Consider the following 18,196-nt stretch of genomic DNA (forward strand, 5'->3'; position numbering starts at 1 on the left):
TGACAACACAAAGGCCCACCATCCAGTGCTGTATATGTGCTCTGAATGCTGGGGTGTTCTTGCAGAGAGATCCCTGATGATAATAATAATAATAATAATTTATTGTTTATATACCGCTAAAGCCAAAGTAGTTCGAGGCGGTTTACAATAAAGAAGAACTGGACATTCAGGGAAAAAAAAAATGAAGTCTTTGAGTACATAAATATTTGTACAGATATGTCTTCTGCTGGCCTAGTAAATTAATTTGGAGGGGGGTAGGAAAAAGGTGATCTTTCTTTTGGTCCTCTTTTCTTCCAGTTCATACTAGCCTCATTGGAAAATTTGTCCATTTTTATCAAACCTGCCCATGAGTAGAGATGGCATTGCTTCTGGTTGTTTTTGAATGAAGGCTTCTTCAGCAAGTCCTCTAGATGGTTCCTCTCTTTTCTTTGCAATTAGCAGGTTATTGAGGCCTTTTAACTTTAAGGCAATAACTCTTTTGTGGCCATTAGGTTCTTGTTGTTCAAGAGCAAAAAATATCAAATTAGATCGAATTCATTATACTGTATATTAAATGCATCATGTTTTTGTTACAGGAAGCTCAACAAGGAAGATGTAGTGATTCTGGATTCCCTTAACTACATAAAAGGTGAGCCTTTTTCCATGACTAAGCTTTTGCCCCAAAAAAGACTGAGAGAAGTCCTAGTGAATAAGCCCATGGTAGCATAGGTGGGTTAAAACATGGAAAATGTCAGAAAAGAGCTGTTTTGGCCAATCCAGATTGTCCATTTCTACCCGCCTGATGTTTTGCCATGTTTATCTTGTTTTGTTGTCCTCCCTCTCACTTTGTTATCCCATGTATACTTGTACTCTGCCTAATCTTTCATACATTTTCATTAAAAATATCCTGAAAATCTGACCCTTTGGCAGCCGTCGAAGACTGGGAGTGAATTCCAAGGCTCTAACTTGTGTACTCTGATGGCAGTTTCTGTATAATATGTGAACAAGCAGTTTGTTTATTCACTTGAGGCAGGTATTGTTAGACAAATCTGATCAATTTCTTTGAGTGAGTGACCAGAGAGTTGGATAGAGGGAAGGCGCTAGATTTTAGCAAAGCCTTTGACAGTGTTCCACACAGGAGTCCATGCTGAGTGACCTTGGTATGAGCCCCAAAGTGACAGACTGAGTCAAGAACTGGTTGAATGGAAGGCAACAGAAGGTAGTGGTCAATGGAGATTCCTCTAAGGCAGGGGTAGGCAATTCCGGTCCTCGAGAGCTGGAGCCAGGTCAGGTTTTCAGGATATCCACAATAAATATGCATGAGATAGATTTGCATCTCAAGGAGGCAGTGCATGCAAATCCATCTCATACATATTCATTGTGGAGAACCTGAAAACCTTACCTGGCTCCGGCTCTTGAGGACTGGAATTGCCTACCCCTACTCTAAGGAAAGGAATGTTACCGGAGGTGTGCCTCAAGGTTTGGTTCTTGGGTTTGTTCTTTCTAACATTTTTGTAACTGATATTGCTGAAGGGCTGTCAGGTAGGATTTGCCTCTTTGCAGGATTAATGAATTAATGTTTGAATCGTCTTGTTTCTCCATTTCTTACTTACTATCAAATTCAAAAGGATCTTAAAACCCACTTATTTAAACAATATAATATACATTATTGATTTTCATATTATCATGTAGTTATAATGTACTTTTTATCTATACTCATTTTAGTTTACATTGTGTTTTCTTAATTCATTGGTTTAATGCTTGTATTAGTTACTCAGAATTTTATTATGTATGATGTTGTTGTTATTATATTGTATGCCAATTACCTATTAAGTAAACCGCTATGAACTGCTGGTTAGGTGGTATGTAAAAATAAATTATTATTATACCAAAATCTGCAATAGAGTTAACACCCATGATGGTGCGGAAAAAATGAGGGAAGGATCTAGCAGCTAAGATTTAATGCTAAGAAATGCAAAGTCATGCATTGGGACAGCAAAAACACCAGGAAAAGGTACAATTTAGGGGGTGAAGAACATTTTGTGAATGAAAGAAGAGCAGGACTTGGGATGATAGTATGTAATGATCTTAAGGTGGCCAAAGAGGTTGAAAAGGCGATGGTGAAAGCTAGAAGGATGCTAGGGTGCATAGGAAGGGGGTTTGTCCAGTATGGAAAAGGAAGTATTGATGCCCCTGTATAAGACTCTGGTTAGACCTCATTTAGAATATTGCGCACAATTCTGGAGACCGCACCTTTAAAAAGATATAAACAAGATGGAGTGGGTTCAGAGGAGAGCTACTGAAATGGTCGATGGTCTTCATTATGGGGCATATAGGGACAGATGTAGATTTCAATATGTATACTTTGGAGGAAAGGCAGAAGAGGGGAGATATAGAAATGTCTGTACATATATGCACATGAGTTGAGTCTCTTTCATTTGAGGGGAATGAGAGGGCGTAGGATGAGGTTTAGAGGTGATAGGCTCAGGAGTAATCTAAGGAAGTGCTTTTTTACAGAAAGGATGGTAGATGTATGGAAAAGTCTTCTGGTAGAGGTGGCGGAGGCAAAGACTGTGTCTGAATTCAAGAAAGCTTGGGATGGGCACATGGGATCTCTTAGAGATAATGGTTACTGCGGATGGGCAGACTGGATGGGCCCTTTGGCCTTTATCTGCCATCATGTTTCTATGTTTCTTAGGGTTTTAAAAAATATTTGTATGAGTAATTGATGCACTACGAGTTTGAAACGTGAGTATTGGCTTTGTATGCATTCATATGGTCCTCATTCTTAAAGTTAGGGCTTTATTGTTTTTCCCAAATAAAAGTTCAGTTTCACAGGGTTTTTTTCTCTTTTTTTTTTTTGTTCAAAAGATTTCCAGAGATAACAAACTTGTTATAAATTGTGTTAGTCATGTACGTTGGTTCTTCCTAGTATAGACATGTCTTTTTAAATTTTATTTTGTTTACATCACAGAGCCGGCATGGGGTTAGAGAAGTTGTAACCCTATACTTCTACTAAGACTAAGGGGTCCTTTTTTTAAGGTGCGCATTTAACGCATGCTAAATCGGTTAATGCATCTTAATAAAAAATTTGGCCCGTGACTTAGCCTATGTTTTGGATTTCGGCCCCTTATGTGATTGAGTTTGACACCCCTAATCTAATCTAATCTTTGGTTTATATACCGGGTCACCTCCCAGTGGAGCTCGACTCAGTTCATATATAATTAAGATTAGAGTACATAGCAGAAAATATAGGTGAAGGAAGAACTAATTAAAGACTAAAGTACATAAGAAAAGCATAAGAAAAATAACTACATTATTATCATTTTGTTGAGGCTGTAGTTAAACCATTTACAAATTGCGAGAACAACAAAGTTTTCAGGAATTTGCAAAATAATTGCAGCTGGCCTAAGAGCCTAATGGAGTCAGGAAGTTCATTCCAAATAAAAGATCACTGAGCTTCCCAGCAGATTTAATTCCCTTAAAGGAAGGGAAGACTAAATTATATCTTTGTGCGTTTCTCACCCCTGGACTAGATTGTAAGCTCTTTTGAGCAGGGACTGTCTTTTCTGTGTTTTGAGATATAGCACTGCATATATCTAGTAGCGTTACCATACCATACAGGCTCTCTATATTGGAGAATGACACGGGGGAAAATATCTGTCACCGGACCACCGTCCCCTTCACCGCCCCGTCCCCGCAGCATCCACCCTTCCTTCTTGCCACCTCACTACCCTTCGGCACCCCTCGCGCAGTCCGTGCATGTCCCTCCCTCCCCCTTACCTTCGCGGCACGTTTTAAGGTTTGAGTAGCTTGTTGAAAGCCGCCGGAGTGTTCATGCAATTTCATACATGTGTGGGTGGAAGCCTCTCCTCTGATGCAACCGGAAGTTAGGGGGAGGGAGGGAAATAGATAGATTCGGGTAGGTAGGAAGGAGGGAGGGGGCTGCACGCGATCGGTGACTGTGCACGTACCCTCCCTTAACTGCGGGGACAAGGCCATTCACCGCTCCACAGGGTGGTGGATGGCCTTGTCCCCGTACCTGCGGTGAGCACCTTCCCCCCTCCACCGTTTTGACGAGTTACCTGCGGCTACTCGCGGGTAACATCCACCATGTCATTCTCTACTCTATATCTTGCAATTTTCAACAAGGAATCATTGTGGCTTACAATAAGATGGGATCAGTTATTACATTAGCAATTAGATTCTAGAGTGTGAATTGAATAGTAGAAGTTTGTATCTGTAAGCAAACTCCTTGCTGGAGAACCTGTTGACGTTCTGTGTCTTATTTTCTTTCAGGTTATAGATATGAATTGTATTGCTTAATAAAACACATACAAACTCCTCACTGCCTGGTAAGACATTGTACACATTCAAGCACTATGCTACCTTGTTTTATTCTTCCATAGTATAAACATACTTTTCTGGAGGAGCATTTGCAAAAGAATGTCCATGTGAAAAAGAAAGAAGAAGAAAAAGTAGTCCAGCATGTTTCCAAAAAAAAAAAAAAAAAAAGGTTCATCTCAAAATGCATTTTCAAACAGGAAAGACGTCAATATTTCCTATTTGAAAATATGTGAGAAGGATGTTTTGCGCTGAGAACAAAGTGAGCAACCATTTTCCAAAATGAAACGTCCAACTTGTCTCTTGTTTGTTGCCATTCATAAGAACGTCTGACTGGCAATGTTTGAACCAAAATGGCCACACAATCATCCCTGCAGAGCAGAGGGCATCCTAGTGGCCAGTGCAGTGGACTCCAGACCTAGAAGCCTTTACCTCCGATGTCAGTTCTAACGTCAGATGTGAAGGCTTGTGGGTCCGGTGCTTGTACACGCTTGAAGGCAGGAAGAACAAGATCTCAAAGGCAACATGATCGACTCACGTTGCCTTTGCGATCTACTGGTCAATCGCGATCGACCATTTGGGCACCGCTGCCTTATGTCTTGCTGCATCATATACCTGGAACAGGCTGCCTGAGTCAGTATGTCAAGCTCCGTCTCTGGCAGTGTTCAAATCTAAGCTAAGAGCCACTTTTTCGAAGCTGCTTTTAACTCGTAACTCTTACTAATGTCTGTTTTGTCATTCCCTCTGTAAGAAATTCCCTAACCCTTATTTGTCCTGTTTGTCCCTTACATGTTTAATGTACAGCGCTGCATAAATCTGGCAGTGCTATAGAAATAATAAGTAGTTGTAATAGGAGCCATTAACATCCCCTTGATCTTTCTGAACATCTTCCCAGACGTGTTGATATTGTCAACAGGTGTATTGTGTTGTCTCCCAGACTGATCTGGCTAAGGAAGTGCCTGCATTTTCGATAGGGCTTCTAGTTTTTACTGAAATGCAGCCTGGCATATGGATCCAGCTGATATTTCTTCACGTTTTTCTAACAAAGAATCCTCATGCTCATTCTATGCCTTAAACTCTGTTACCATTTAAAACACCCCCTCCTTTTATTTATTTTTTTTTTCTTGAACTTTGGTAGGGCATTCCAAGCAACCACCATTCTTTCTGTGAAAAGAGCCCCAAATTCCTGATGTTGCTCTGAATCTGTCTCCTCAGAACCTCAGATCATCTTTTTGTTCCAAAAGTTTCCTTTTTACTGAAAACATGAAAACTGCCAATCAAATGGAGAAGGCTTCATCTAAGGCAAGGCAGATATTGGGTTGTATCATAGAAGTTTCGTCAGCCGAAAGCCTGAAGTCATAATGCCATTGTACAGGGCCATGGTGAGACCTCATCTGGAGTACTGTGTGCAATTCTGGAGGCCACATTACAGTAAAGATGTGCACAGAATTGAATCGGTTCCGCGGACGGCCACCAGGATGATCTCGGGGCTCAAGGGTCTCTCGTACGAAGAGAGACTGAACAAATTGCAGCTCTACACTCTCGAGGAACGTAGGGAGAGGGGAGACATGATCGAAACATTTAAGTACCTCACAGGACGTGTCGAAGTGGAAGATGATATTTTCTTTCTCAAGGGACCCTCGGCCACAAGAGGGCACCCGCTCAAACTCAGGGGCGGAAAATTTCATGGTGACACCAGAAAGTATTTCTTTACAGAGAGAGTGGTTCATCATTGGAACAAGCTTCCAGTGCAGGTGATTGAGGCAGACAGCATGCCAGACTTTAAGAATAAATGGGATACCCATGTGGGATCCCTACGAGGGTCAAGATAAGGAAATTGGGTCATTAGGGCATAGACAGGGGGTGGGTAAGCAGAGTGGGCAGACTTGATGGGCTGTAGCCCTTTTCTGTCATCTTCTATGTTTATTGAATAGCATATTTTATTGTTCAGCCAAATGTGAATAAAGAAAAATATTATTCAGCTGAATACGATAATAATAAAAGAAGCAATGTGAAATTAGAGATCAAGTGTTTATTTTAGTAGAATTTAGCACAGTAGAGCCCCAGAGATTAGAATTTGTATTCAAATTTAAATCACTATTCAGGCAAATACAAATTGTATTGTTTATTTATTATTTGCCTTAAACAAAGCGAATCACAGATTGACAAACATAATAAATTTCAACATGCAAACAGCAAAATAGATCAAGCAATAAAATACTAAGCATAAAATAATGTCCCATATAGCAAACCCAAAGAATCAAGCGCACTGCGCCAATCCAGCATTGCACCTTCAACCATACTTCTTTGCATAGGAAAGGTGACCCTTCAGCAATTTTTTTAAATTTCATTAGATCCTCTTGTTGTCATATATACTGTGGAAGCTTGTTCCATGCCTCAGGACCAACACAGGAAAACACTCCCACCCTCAGTGTATTTAGGGCACTATTTGGGACCAAATTGAATACAAGTATTTGGTACAACCCTACTTTCTGAGCATTAGCAATATCTTTCAAGTACTTGAATATCCCTTGCCTTGTCTCTTTGCTAAGGTATACATATTTAGATGCTTAGGTCTCACAACGTTGCTGATGTAGATTTCACATTTTTATAGTCCTTGAATACTCTGGATGCATCTTAAGACTTAGCACATATTTTTATTTCTCTATATATAGATTTATTGTGTGACTGCTCCAGAAGTCAGCTCTGGATGGAACAGCAAAAGAGAACCTGAAAATCGGTACACACAGGAAATGTAAGAAGTGCAATCAATTTACCATATCCATTAGATTGTTTTACAAAATCATGCCATCCCAAGGCCAGGGGAGATGTACAGAGAAGAGCGACTAAGATGGTTAAGGAGCTGGAGGAGTTGCCGTACAGTGAAAGATTAGAGAAACTGGGCCTTTTCTCCCTCAAACAGAGGAGACTGAGAGGAGACATGATCGAAACATTCAAGATACTGAAGGGAATAGACTTAGTGGATAAAGACAGGTTGTTCACCCTCTCCAAAGTAGAGAGAACGAGAGGATAAAAGGGGATAGATTCCATACAAACGTAAGGAAGTTCTTCACCCAGAGAGTGTTAGAAAACTGGAACGCTCTTCCGGAGTCTGTCATAGGGGAAAACACCCTCTAGGGATTCAAGACAAAGTTAGACAAGTTCCTGCTGAACAAAAACGTACGCTGGTAGGGCTAGTCTCAGTTAGGGCGCTGGTCTTTGACCAGAGGGCTGTCGCGTGAGCGTACTGCTGGGCACGATGGATCATTGGTCTGACCCAGCAGCGGCAATTCTTATGTTCTTATGTACAGTATCAGTTAAAACAAACATACAAAATAAGTAATAAACAGTTGTAAGATAAAATGTGTATAAGATATCTATGAACAGCAATACAGTAAGATCAAAATATTGTACAGTTTGAAAAGAGTCCAAGATCATAATGATTTTATTTTCTAATGTTAAGCATCATTTGTTGTAGAATGTGGCAGGTGATGCTTGAGCCTTGGTCTGAATAATTGTTGGCACAGTTGCCAATCCTATGATTTTTCTGTGGTGTGTTTAAGTGAGACAAAAAAGAAGTGGGGCAGGGATACAGTCAACCAACTTAAGGGACAATCAATTTATTAAAAATATATAAAAAGCTAATACATACACAAGAATATGCAGGCCTAACAAATTCGGCTTCATGCACCTTCACCAAGGGTGATGGTCGCAGCTCACCTCCACAGCATGGGAATTCAGGTACACCCTTACTTGGACAATTGGCTGGTCAGAGCCTTGTCGAAGGCGGAGGGAGAGGAAGCAGTGTGGCAAGTTGTAGATCTCCTTCAGGATTTGGGCTGGATCGTCAACTTTAAGACGAGTCATTTAGAGCAGACTCGATGCTTGGAGTATTTGGGAGTCTGCTTCGACACAGCAAAGGGCTACGTCTTTCTTCCCAAGCCATGCAAACAGAAGCTCAGGAAGCAGATTGCAGAAATCTTAGCGATGCAAAGCTCCATTGCCTGGCATTACCTTCAGGTCCTGGGCTCGATGACTAAGGTGGTTTCCTGGGTGAGATATCTTTCATTTTGCAGCATTCTTCAAAATTGCATTTTTAAGACACCGTGTCAGGCAGCAGGCTCCTAACTGGACATTGAGAGTATTCCTTTTGGTTTTATTATTTGCATTCTGGCACCATCTACTGGGCTTCATTCATACACCCCTGAAGAAGGCTACCTTGGCCGAAACACCATCTCTGGGACCCTTGATGAAGACGTGTTGATCGAAACATGGATCATGTCGGGTCCCAATCCTCATTTAAGGTGGTTTATTTGTGCGCAACCAATTGTTTATTGAAATAAACATTGCTTGCATCTTGTACATTTGATCTGCAGTTTTGTCTTTTGTTTTGGTTTCTGTGCTGATATTCTGTACATTTTAGACACCCAGTTATAGAGATGCTCTTTAAGTCTCAAAGTTTCATCATCTTTTTGCTCTTTATTCTACAGATTTGATGCCTTAGTACAGCGTTTTGAAGCTCCTGACTCTCGAAATCGATGGGACAGCCCACTCTTTACTGTGCAGAAAGATGACACCTTGCCTTTGGAAGACATCTGCAATGCCATTTTCCACAGAAAAGCCCCTGTCCCCAATCAATCCACTCAAACTGTATGTTAACAGCAGAACTGGAAATTGGGCAGGGGAAAGATGAGGGAGAGCTAGTGGTTTTGAAAATGAAAAACATTTCTTAAAGCAACTTTGTGCAGATGAAATTAATGGTGTAAACCTGAAACTCTAGGGCACTTTGGGTGAGCTGCCTAGTTTGTCACTGACCATTTAGTACCCAGAAAATTGGCTGTTGGCCTTCACCTGCATTAAGTTCTCCTATCTCATGATACAGAATAGTAACCAGTGATTTGGCAACATAGTGGGATGTTCGGTGCACAAAAAACATGAATCCTGGAGGATAAAGTATCAATCCTACCTTCACTTTATTTTTGTAAAAATTGTCAGCAGTATCATAATACATGCGAAGATTAAGGCTGGGCCTACCATTAAGCAAGGTGGGTTTTTTGTTTTGCATATTGGCCCACTTTTCAGCCCCTGGTGACTTATGCAAATAAGGCCCTGCAATGATTTTGTACCCATGGCACTGCATGCCTCTCCGGTTTTCCCCTGACTATGGTACAAATGACTTCTCCAACATCACTACATGTGGGAAACATGCTAGGAAAATATAACTGTGTTTACAAATTTACATATAGCTTGCTGGATTTGTGTTTGTGCATCATCTGCTCACAAAAATCATGCAAAATCGCTGAAAAGATGAAGAATTTGGCAAACTTGTTCATTAGCTGTTTTGTCATAGCAAAAGTGACATGCAGAAAATTGCAATTTTCATCAAAACTTTTGAAAATTGATGCAATCTGTTGAATAAAAGTACCTGCAAATTTTCTCCAGTGCAGACACTTTGGAAATTGCCTCCTTAACGCAGTACTTTTCCAAAATTCAGCTAATATGGAAGAGCCATTTCTTAGCATAAAACACTACTATTTCTGCAAGTGCATAGTGATGTGAGAGGAAGTGTCGCTGATGATGCCCCTGTTAAAACAGTTAATTGCCTTTAATTGCAGGGGTTATATGGAACCTTGAAAATCAATCTGATTGCTTTGTGGTCATTGCCTTGTCAGCTATATGATATCAAATGCAGGTTTTAGCGGTCTTAAACCCATATAAAACTTTGACTTCTGGATGACATGTGAACTCTATTGAATATGAGTGTTCAGATACACAGCTGGTTAGGTGGATGGACCTCTTTTATAGTGATATATGCTTCAGGAATTTATTTTCCCTGTTTTTCTTCCATACAGCAACCTCTCTCTTCCACAAACTATTTGCACGAATTGGACAAGGTTACTCAGGATGTGGTGATGGTGCGTTTTTAATCAACCTTTTTTTTTTTTTTATTCTTTATTCATTTTTAAAACTTTCATCAAGTGTACAACGTATCATTATAATCGCAATTAATCAGAGCACTTGCATATCTTATCATTATAATCTAAACATACAAATGTAACCCTCTCCCCACCCTCCCTCAAAGCTCTTCATTCATAATAAGAAACCTATATTTGTATCCCTCCCCCCTCCCAATACTATTTGTTGTATGACTAATAGAAAAATGGCATTTAATCATGACAAAAAGACGTTAATGGCTCCCAAATTTTAATAAAATGATTATAATTTCCATTTTGTATCGCTATTGATCTTTCCATTCTATATATGTGGCATAATGAATTCCACCAAAAATTAAAGTTCAACCTAGTATGATCTTTCCAGTTATTAGTAATATGTTGGATGGCAACTCCAGTCATGATCTTTAAAAGTTTATTATTACTCGATGATATTTCTCATATACATTCCAAATATCACAGTATCATAAGATAACGCTACATGGTTTTCCAATAAACAATTTATTTGATCCCAGATTGAGTTCCAAAAGGCTAAGATATGGGGACAGAAGAATAAAAGATGGTCCAAAGTCCCTATCTCCAATTTACAATGCCAGCATCTATTGGACAAGGAACTATTTAACTTTTGTAATCTAACTGGGGCTAAGATCAAGTGTAGTATCTGTTCTTATCAGTTTAATCAACCTTTTTTTGAGCATAGAGGATGGTTTGAAAAGTTTGATTAAAAAAAAAGCAAGTTAAACAACATAGTCTCCATCATGGGCTATACACTTGGTCTATCAACTTTCCTGTTTTTTCATAAGCTATTTTTCTTATGCAAAAAAACCTGGAAACTCTCTGGACTAAGTTTATAGCCCTTGATGGCGACTCATTGTTTAACTTGCTTTTTTTTACCAAACTTTTCAAACCACCTTCGTACATTAGGTATCAAATCATAAGAATCTAGGAAATTGCCCCCATCCATTCTTCTAGGTCTTATTTTTGCCAGTGGGAGGTTCAAGCTCTCTGACATACATAACTGGAAGTGTTTACGAGCAAAAAAAGCAAAATGAGCTGGTGTTTAGAAAGGGGTTCTCCAGATCTCTCTCTTGGTCAAATTTAATATGCCTGCTTCTTCACTGTCACCCTTCTAAGGAATTCTGTGGTCATTTTACTTTATTTAAAAACCAAACCAAGGTACTCCATTCCAGCCTTTAGAACACCCCTCCCCCCAAAAAAAAAGAATCCTGCATGTTGGCATGATTGACTTTGGATTCCGTACCCTGTGCCATAGTGCTTATTACCCTCTTGTTCTTGAATCCCTAGTTTTCTCTCTTCTGCTCCCCTTTTGCAGAACAGTCTATACTGTGAGAATTTCAGAGATCCCCAATTTCTAGACTTCTCCAACTCCCTCCACACACTGTCTTGCACTCTGGTTATGTGACAGAATTGCATTGTTTCAATGTATGCAGCAGCTCTGAACATTAATCTTTGTTACTGTTTTTTGACAAGAGACTAACATTTATTTTATTTCTAGGCAATCCTGAATGCCCAGAAAACCAGTGTTCCTGGAGATGTCATTGCTGTGCCTGGAGCCAATGAGAAAATATCCTTAAAAAAAAAATTAGTACGTTTGTGTATTTGTTCCCAAATTTGTCCATGCATAAGGACTGCACTAGTTTGGCACCATTCACTCATTAAGTTACCATGAAATAAAACTGAAATAATTAGTTACAATAGTTGGTTTTGTTTAGTCTGTAAGATGTAAACATTTGATCCATAGAGTCCAACATGGTGTTATTTTAACCAGAACAATTACAGATAAACTGTTTGCCTTCAAGAATGTGACTGATGGGCAGGGCAATCTGAGCTGCCTTTATTGCTTTACCCGACTAACTGGACTATCTTCTCTCGGTTGTACTGCCATCTGCCCTAATATTTACTGGACATGCCTAAAGACTGGTAACCATGTGTTCAAACTGCCAATAGTATCTGCTGGCCAGATGAGATTTTATGATTGGTAACTGGCAGTCTTGCTCCTGGAGTTTTGCTTTGCAAGTCTAATTTTGTTTTCATTAAATTGTAGTCCTGTCCTGATTTTTGCGCTTGTGCCCAGGCTAAAGCAGGAGACTATAATCACAAGCAGAAGGAGTTTGAAAATCATTTCAGGATTGTGCTTAAATGCATCCTCACAAACAGATGGCTAGCTGGTCAAGAGAACATCATGTAATGGAATTAGCCAATTTGTTGTCCTGACCAGAGGCTATGGGAGAATAAGAAGGCTCCTAAAAGGAAGGGGTTAATAAAGCTACCGGTGTATTTTCCTTAATGTCGATCATACATAGAACTGACCAGGACTCTCGGTATAGCAGAACTGAGGAAACTTCGACACCAGTTTATCAGTTACACAAAACTGCATCCAAATGAAAACATCTCACAGCTAGCCAATATGTTTGTACAGTATCTTAACAAAAGCACACATTAGTTTATTATCCATTGTGACTTTGTAGGCTGATGCCGTTTCTCGCAGTGAGTCAATTGAAATGTCTAAAGATTTTATAGTTTACATGGACTTGTGAGCAGAGCTTTTGTTTATCTGCCACATTTTATTCAAATAAGAAAAATAAATTCTCATAATCTTTTTCTTTTATTTATTGTACGGTAAATTTAGAAATGTTCTGCTTCTGTTAATTGTATTTTGTTATTGAGGCAGTTTTGTGCAAATGAATGATTAAAGTTTCTATGATTAGATATCTTGATTATGCTTATCGCTTCTCTGGTAGAAGTCATATCCTGGTCTTTGAAAGCAGAGCCTCCCCAATTCGGTCCTTTGTGGCCTCAACTCATTGAGGTTTTCAGAATTTCTACCAGAAATACGTTAGAATCTGGGGCGGCTCAGTTTGCGATATACTGCACTAGAGTTTGGGAGGAGCTGAACTTGGCATACAACATACCATATTTCCCCGAAAATAAAACCTACCCCGAAAATAAATCCTAGCATTATTTTCAGGGTAGGTCTTAATATAAGCCCTATCCCTGAAAATAAGCCTTAGTCGCCGGCAGCAGCGCTTCCCCCCGCTGACCCTTCCATTGCTCCCTCCCATCTGAACCCCGACCGCGAGACTGAAATATCTGATAACAAACGGCAGCATCAGCAGCACAGTCTGCATCGCAGCCTTCTTACATCCGGGCATTCCGTGTGCCGCGTTGCTGATGACATCATCAGTGATACGACAGAGGAACGCCCAGGCGTGAGAAGACTGTGAAGCAGCCTGTGCTGCTAACGCTGCCGTTTGTTACCAGGTATTTCGGTCTCGCGGTCAGGATTTGGATGGGAGGGAGAGATGAAAGGGTTAGTGGGGGGGATGGGAGGGATAGAAAGATGCAGCACGGGGGAATGGGAGGAAGGAAGGGATAGAAGGTGCAAGGGTTCTTCTGCACAGTGGGATGGGAGGGATAGAAAGATACTGCACAAGATGAGAGGGGAGAAAAGATGCTGCACATATGGGGGAGACAGGAAAGAATTGGAGTGAAGGAGAGGAAGGGAGAGATGACCATTGTATACAGAAAAAAATAAGATCTACCCCGAAAACAAGACACTGTCTTATATTAATTATGGGGCCATAAAAGGCTCTAGGTCTTATTTTCGGGGAAACACGGTAGTAACTTGCCAGAATAAAAACAACCTTTAGCCCATCAATTCTACTTCTTTATTCATAAATTGTTTTATCTCCATCTATGTGCCTCCTCTTTTTTATTGCTTATACCATCTTTATCCAAAGCATTCTTGAATTCTGAAACTACCAAGTGTTTTGTAAGAGAGGAATGAATTTGTGAGTATCTAAGGTGGGTTGGCTTGAGATTAAACCTGACTTATCAAGAAGGATCTTTAAAAGAGAGTGAGTGGTTTTTAAAAAAAATGTTTTTATATGGTTTTTATTGTGTTATTAATTTTTATGAAATAATAGTTTGATTGTAATTATATGATAGGCAAAACAAAAATGTTTTGTAACGATAAAGAAATAATAAAACTAATAAAAGTAACCACTTGTACAGAAATAAATTGGACACTATACCTAGATTAACACCATTATTCCTTAAAAATGTTCTTATTTTTTTACCATATATTTAATCAAATATTTATCTCATTATGTGATAAATATATGGTAAGGATCAGTGTCCTTATCTCTCCTAAGGGTAAAGCTGCAATATTTCCATTATTGTACTGTGTCTATTGATAATAACTGTCCAATATTTATCAAAATATAAGTGAAAAATAACCATTTATATTTTGTCACTGGTCTGTCACGGGACTGTTCGTCGGTATTATCTTCCAAACCCCTTGACAGGATCCAATAATTGTGCAACAATTAACAGAATATTGCCTAAACAAATATTTATATTCCTTAGTAGATATTATTCCCCAATTGTTAGCCTCTGATAAAATATCAAAGACTAACAGATGGGTCCTCGGGTAAAAGTTGATTAAAATTGTTCATCAGATAATTGCCTCATAGCCTCATTTATATATTTATCCCTATCTTGTACCACTACTCCTCCTGCCTTATTTTCTGACCATATGAGCAAAACATCATCTGGAAAACATTTTCATGTGATATTTTCAACACAGTCATATATCAGTGTTTCTTCAAAATTTGCCAGGGAATAATATCTACTAAGCAATATAAATATTTGTCTAGGCAGCATCCTGTTACACCTATACTATATATTTATTCTATATATATTTTTTTATTCTAAAAGTTCATAAATCTTTAGTGGATCCAACAGGGAGATCTATTGTATCTGAAAAATGTTTTTGAACTGTTATCATAATTCTTAGTTTTTTTACCTTCAATCCTTGGTTACACGAACAGAGCCTTAGAGATTCAGCTAATTTAGGGGGAATTCATCAACGTATGCTACTGTTAAGACAGGTTATTTTACCACCTCATGCTATTTTAGCATAGGGTTCCATTTTATTCAATGCAAACTTCTGCTAAAATAGCTCAATTTGTAGTAAAATAACCCGTCTTTAACAGTAGAACACATAGATGAATTCCCGTCCTATTTAAATGGCTGTGAACCTAATATATCTTCCACATCTCTTATTAGCCACCATGAAGTGGATTTCTTCAATATACATATTCAATATGTACAGGGGACTTTTATAACTTTTGCACATTGGAAACCTACAGACCGCAATACCATTCTTCATTATCAAAGTTATCATCCCAAAAAATTACGAAATAGCATGTTGATTAAGCAGGTTTTGCAGTTGAGCTTTAAAATATCTCCAGATTGGTACACAATATAAACATGGTATATAGATTGAAGCAATGGGATATTTCAAAGTTGTTCATAGAGGCCAGGATTATATAAACGGTGCCGTTGTTTTCCACCTAAGAAATGATTGCCAATCACGTGTCAATTATGCAACGGCGCCATTTATAGAATTGCAGCTTTTTGAAAGGTAGGCACCTGGAATGTACGCCAGGGTTTTCAAGGTCTACCTTTCATGTGAATTGCTAATATTGAGTATTGTTATTGATTCATCTTTTACATTTAAGGATCAGCTAAATTCTCTGTGTTTCTTTAGCATCCATATCCTGAGAAGAGTGAGAGTACTCTTTCAACAGCAACACTTCTCTGTATTGGTTCAGTCAATTATCTTGTCAAGGTTGGATTATTGCAACTCAAGGTACCTGGGTCTCTCAAAGGTCTGTCTGCAGAGACTTCAATTGATTCAGAGCACTGCTGCCAAGTTCATTTTTAGTAAGAGTAAATTTGATCACGTAACCTCATTGCTCAAGGAATTACATTGGCTTCCAGTGTATCTTAGAGTTCAATTTAAGTGCATTTAAAATTCTCCTTGGCATTTTTATTACTTTGATTCCTATAGATTGGAATGTACACAGATCTCAACTCGCTAGGAGTTCAAATAAATTAAAACTTACATTTTTTTCCCTTAGGGGTAAAAATAGAACTTTCAAGAGATTTGGCCACTCTTTCATTTTCAAACTAACTGAGCTCTGGGATGAGTTACTTAGAAGTCTAGGCCCCTTCGTTTTATTTCGGAAAGCCCTGAAAACTTTCTTGTTTACTAAACACTTTGGAAACTAAGCCATTCTAGATTACATTCTTCTTTCATATTTATGTACTATACTTGTCTTACAATATTGTAAAAACTGAGTCGAGCACCTTTTGGTTGATGACCCGGTCTATAAAATTAAGTTTTAGTTTAGTTTAGTTTCTAATGCCACTCTCACCGTTAGCCATGCCTACGATAGTATTAGGCATCCTGAAGTGTGTCTGTAGCCACGATGCAGACTGGAGAGTAGCAAATATGACACCAATTTGTAAAAAGGGTTTCAGAGGTGATCCAGGAAATTATAGACAGGTGAGGCTGATGTCGGTGCCAGGCAAAATAGAGACTATTTTATAAAGAACAATATTAGAGTCTGCATAAGCATGAATTTAAATCAAGAGAAATCTTGCCTCACCATTCTACTACATTTCTTTGAAAGGGTGAATAAAGGTGGATAAAAGTGAGCCAGTTGATATTGTGTATCTGGATTTTCAAAAGGCATTTGACAAAGTACCTCATGAAAGACTTCTGAGAAAATTTAGAAAGTCACGGGATAGGAGGTAATGTCCTATTATGGATTAAGAACTGGTTGAAAGACAGAAAACAGAGTAGATTTAAATGGTCAATAGTATCAATGGAGAAGAGTACACAGTAGGGTTCAAACACAAAACACTACGCTGTAATGTATATGGAATGGTGAAAACTGGAGGGAAAAAAACTCAGAACCCTGTCAGGCAGCAACCTTCCTCTCAACTAGAAAGGGTAATCACTTCATTGACTGAAAAAAACCCTCCAGAATACAAACAAATAATGAAAGTTCATATTTGTAAATAATGTTCAATCTGAGTAAAATTATCTCTTCCCTCTCTCTGCCCTGCCTTTCCCTTCCCCTTTTCCCATGGTCTGGTATTTCTCCCCTCTTTCCCCTTCCTCAAACATCTCTCTCCTTTTCTTCACCCTTTCCTTTGGTCTGCTATCTTTTGCCTCCCCTTCCATCCCTGTTCTGCATCTCTCCCCTATCCTTCCTGTGATCTGGCATCACTGTCCTCCCCTCCATTTCTCTTCTGGCATATTATTATCCTTTTCTCCTCATTTCCACAGTCCAATATCTCTGTACTTCCCTCTCCCTCCCCCCCCCTGCAGTATCCAGTACTTTTTCCACCCTTTTTGTTTCCAGCACTGCACTCTTCAGGTTATAGGCAGTGTGAGTGACATAAAGACACTGTGTTCAGAGGCCCTGGAGATTTTCCTTTTGCTACAGCTTCCTGTACCCATGGTAGGAAGCTGTAGCAAAGGGAAAGCTTTTGGGGCTGCCAAAGGTAGCATGTTTACATTACATTAGTGATTTCTATTCCACCTTTACCTTGCGGTTCAAGGCGGATTACATAATTGTTATGATATTAAGAAGTACATATTGTTAAGATAATAAGTACTTTAGGAATAGTTTGAACATTTTCTAATTTGCTAAAGTGTAGGTAGTATTGCAGGAGGAGTTTGGAACATGTTTAGTTGTGTTGTATTGGTTTTATGTATTTTTTGGAGACTAGGGTTTTTGTTTCTTTTTTGAAGGTTTTGTAGTCTGGTAGAAATCAGCAGATTGGTGAGTTGTCTGTCCAGTTTTGCTGCTCTGGTGGCCAGTAAGTTGTCATACAGTTTCCTTCGTTTGACGTTTTTGGTTGGCGGGTGTGTGAATATTCTGTGGGTTTATGTTTATTTCACTGATGCTGCCTGCAGCCCAAAGAATACAGCACTGGAAACAAAAAGGGTTAAATAGTTCCATAACCCTGCACAGAGGTCTTAGAGGGCTGTCATTGGCTCACAGGCCTTGCAATGAAGACTACTGCTCTAGGATGTTCCT

General features: G+C 39.1%; 2 protein-coding genes across 6 annotated transcripts in view; both read left to right on the plus strand.

The window, feature by feature from the left end:
- KTI12 (KTI12 chromatin associated homolog) overlaps nucleotides 1-13,004 on the plus strand; it is a 32,417-nt gene extending 19,413 nt beyond the window's left edge. Inside the window, exons 3-9 of the mRNA XM_033920840.1 lie at nucleotides 576-628; nucleotides 4,279-4,334; nucleotides 6,999-7,078; nucleotides 8,814-8,973; nucleotides 10,176-10,238; nucleotides 11,791-11,859; nucleotides 12,595-13,004. Coding sequence (XP_033776731.1) covers nucleotides 576-628; nucleotides 4,279-4,334; nucleotides 6,999-7,078; nucleotides 8,814-8,973; nucleotides 10,176-10,238; nucleotides 11,791-11,859; nucleotides 12,595-12,738 — 625 coding nt within the window. The 3' untranslated portion in view covers nucleotides 12,739-13,004. The remainder of the gene's footprint in view (nucleotides 1-575; nucleotides 629-4,278; nucleotides 4,335-6,998; nucleotides 7,079-8,813; nucleotides 8,974-10,175; nucleotides 10,239-11,790; nucleotides 11,860-12,594) is intronic.
- A 632-nt stretch (nucleotides 13,005-13,636) lies between these two features.
- LOC117348371 overlaps nucleotides 13,637-18,196 on the plus strand; it is a 53,764-nt gene continuing 49,204 nt past the window's right edge. For 4 of the 5 annotated variants that reach the window (XR_004536972.1, XM_033920435.1, XM_033920438.1 and 1 more), the window contains exon 1: nucleotides 13,637-16,025. The gene's annotated coding sequence lies outside the window, so the exon portion shown is untranslated. The remainder of the gene's footprint in view (nucleotides 16,026-18,196) is intronic. The other variant, XM_033920436.1, reaches the window with a different exon arrangement.

This window comes from Geotrypetes seraphini, chromosome 14, assembly GCF_902459505.1.
Source record: "Geotrypetes seraphini chromosome 14, aGeoSer1.1, whole genome shotgun sequence".
NCBI classification, from domain to species: domain Eukaryota; kingdom Metazoa; phylum Chordata; class Amphibia; order Gymnophiona; family Dermophiidae; genus Geotrypetes; species Geotrypetes seraphini.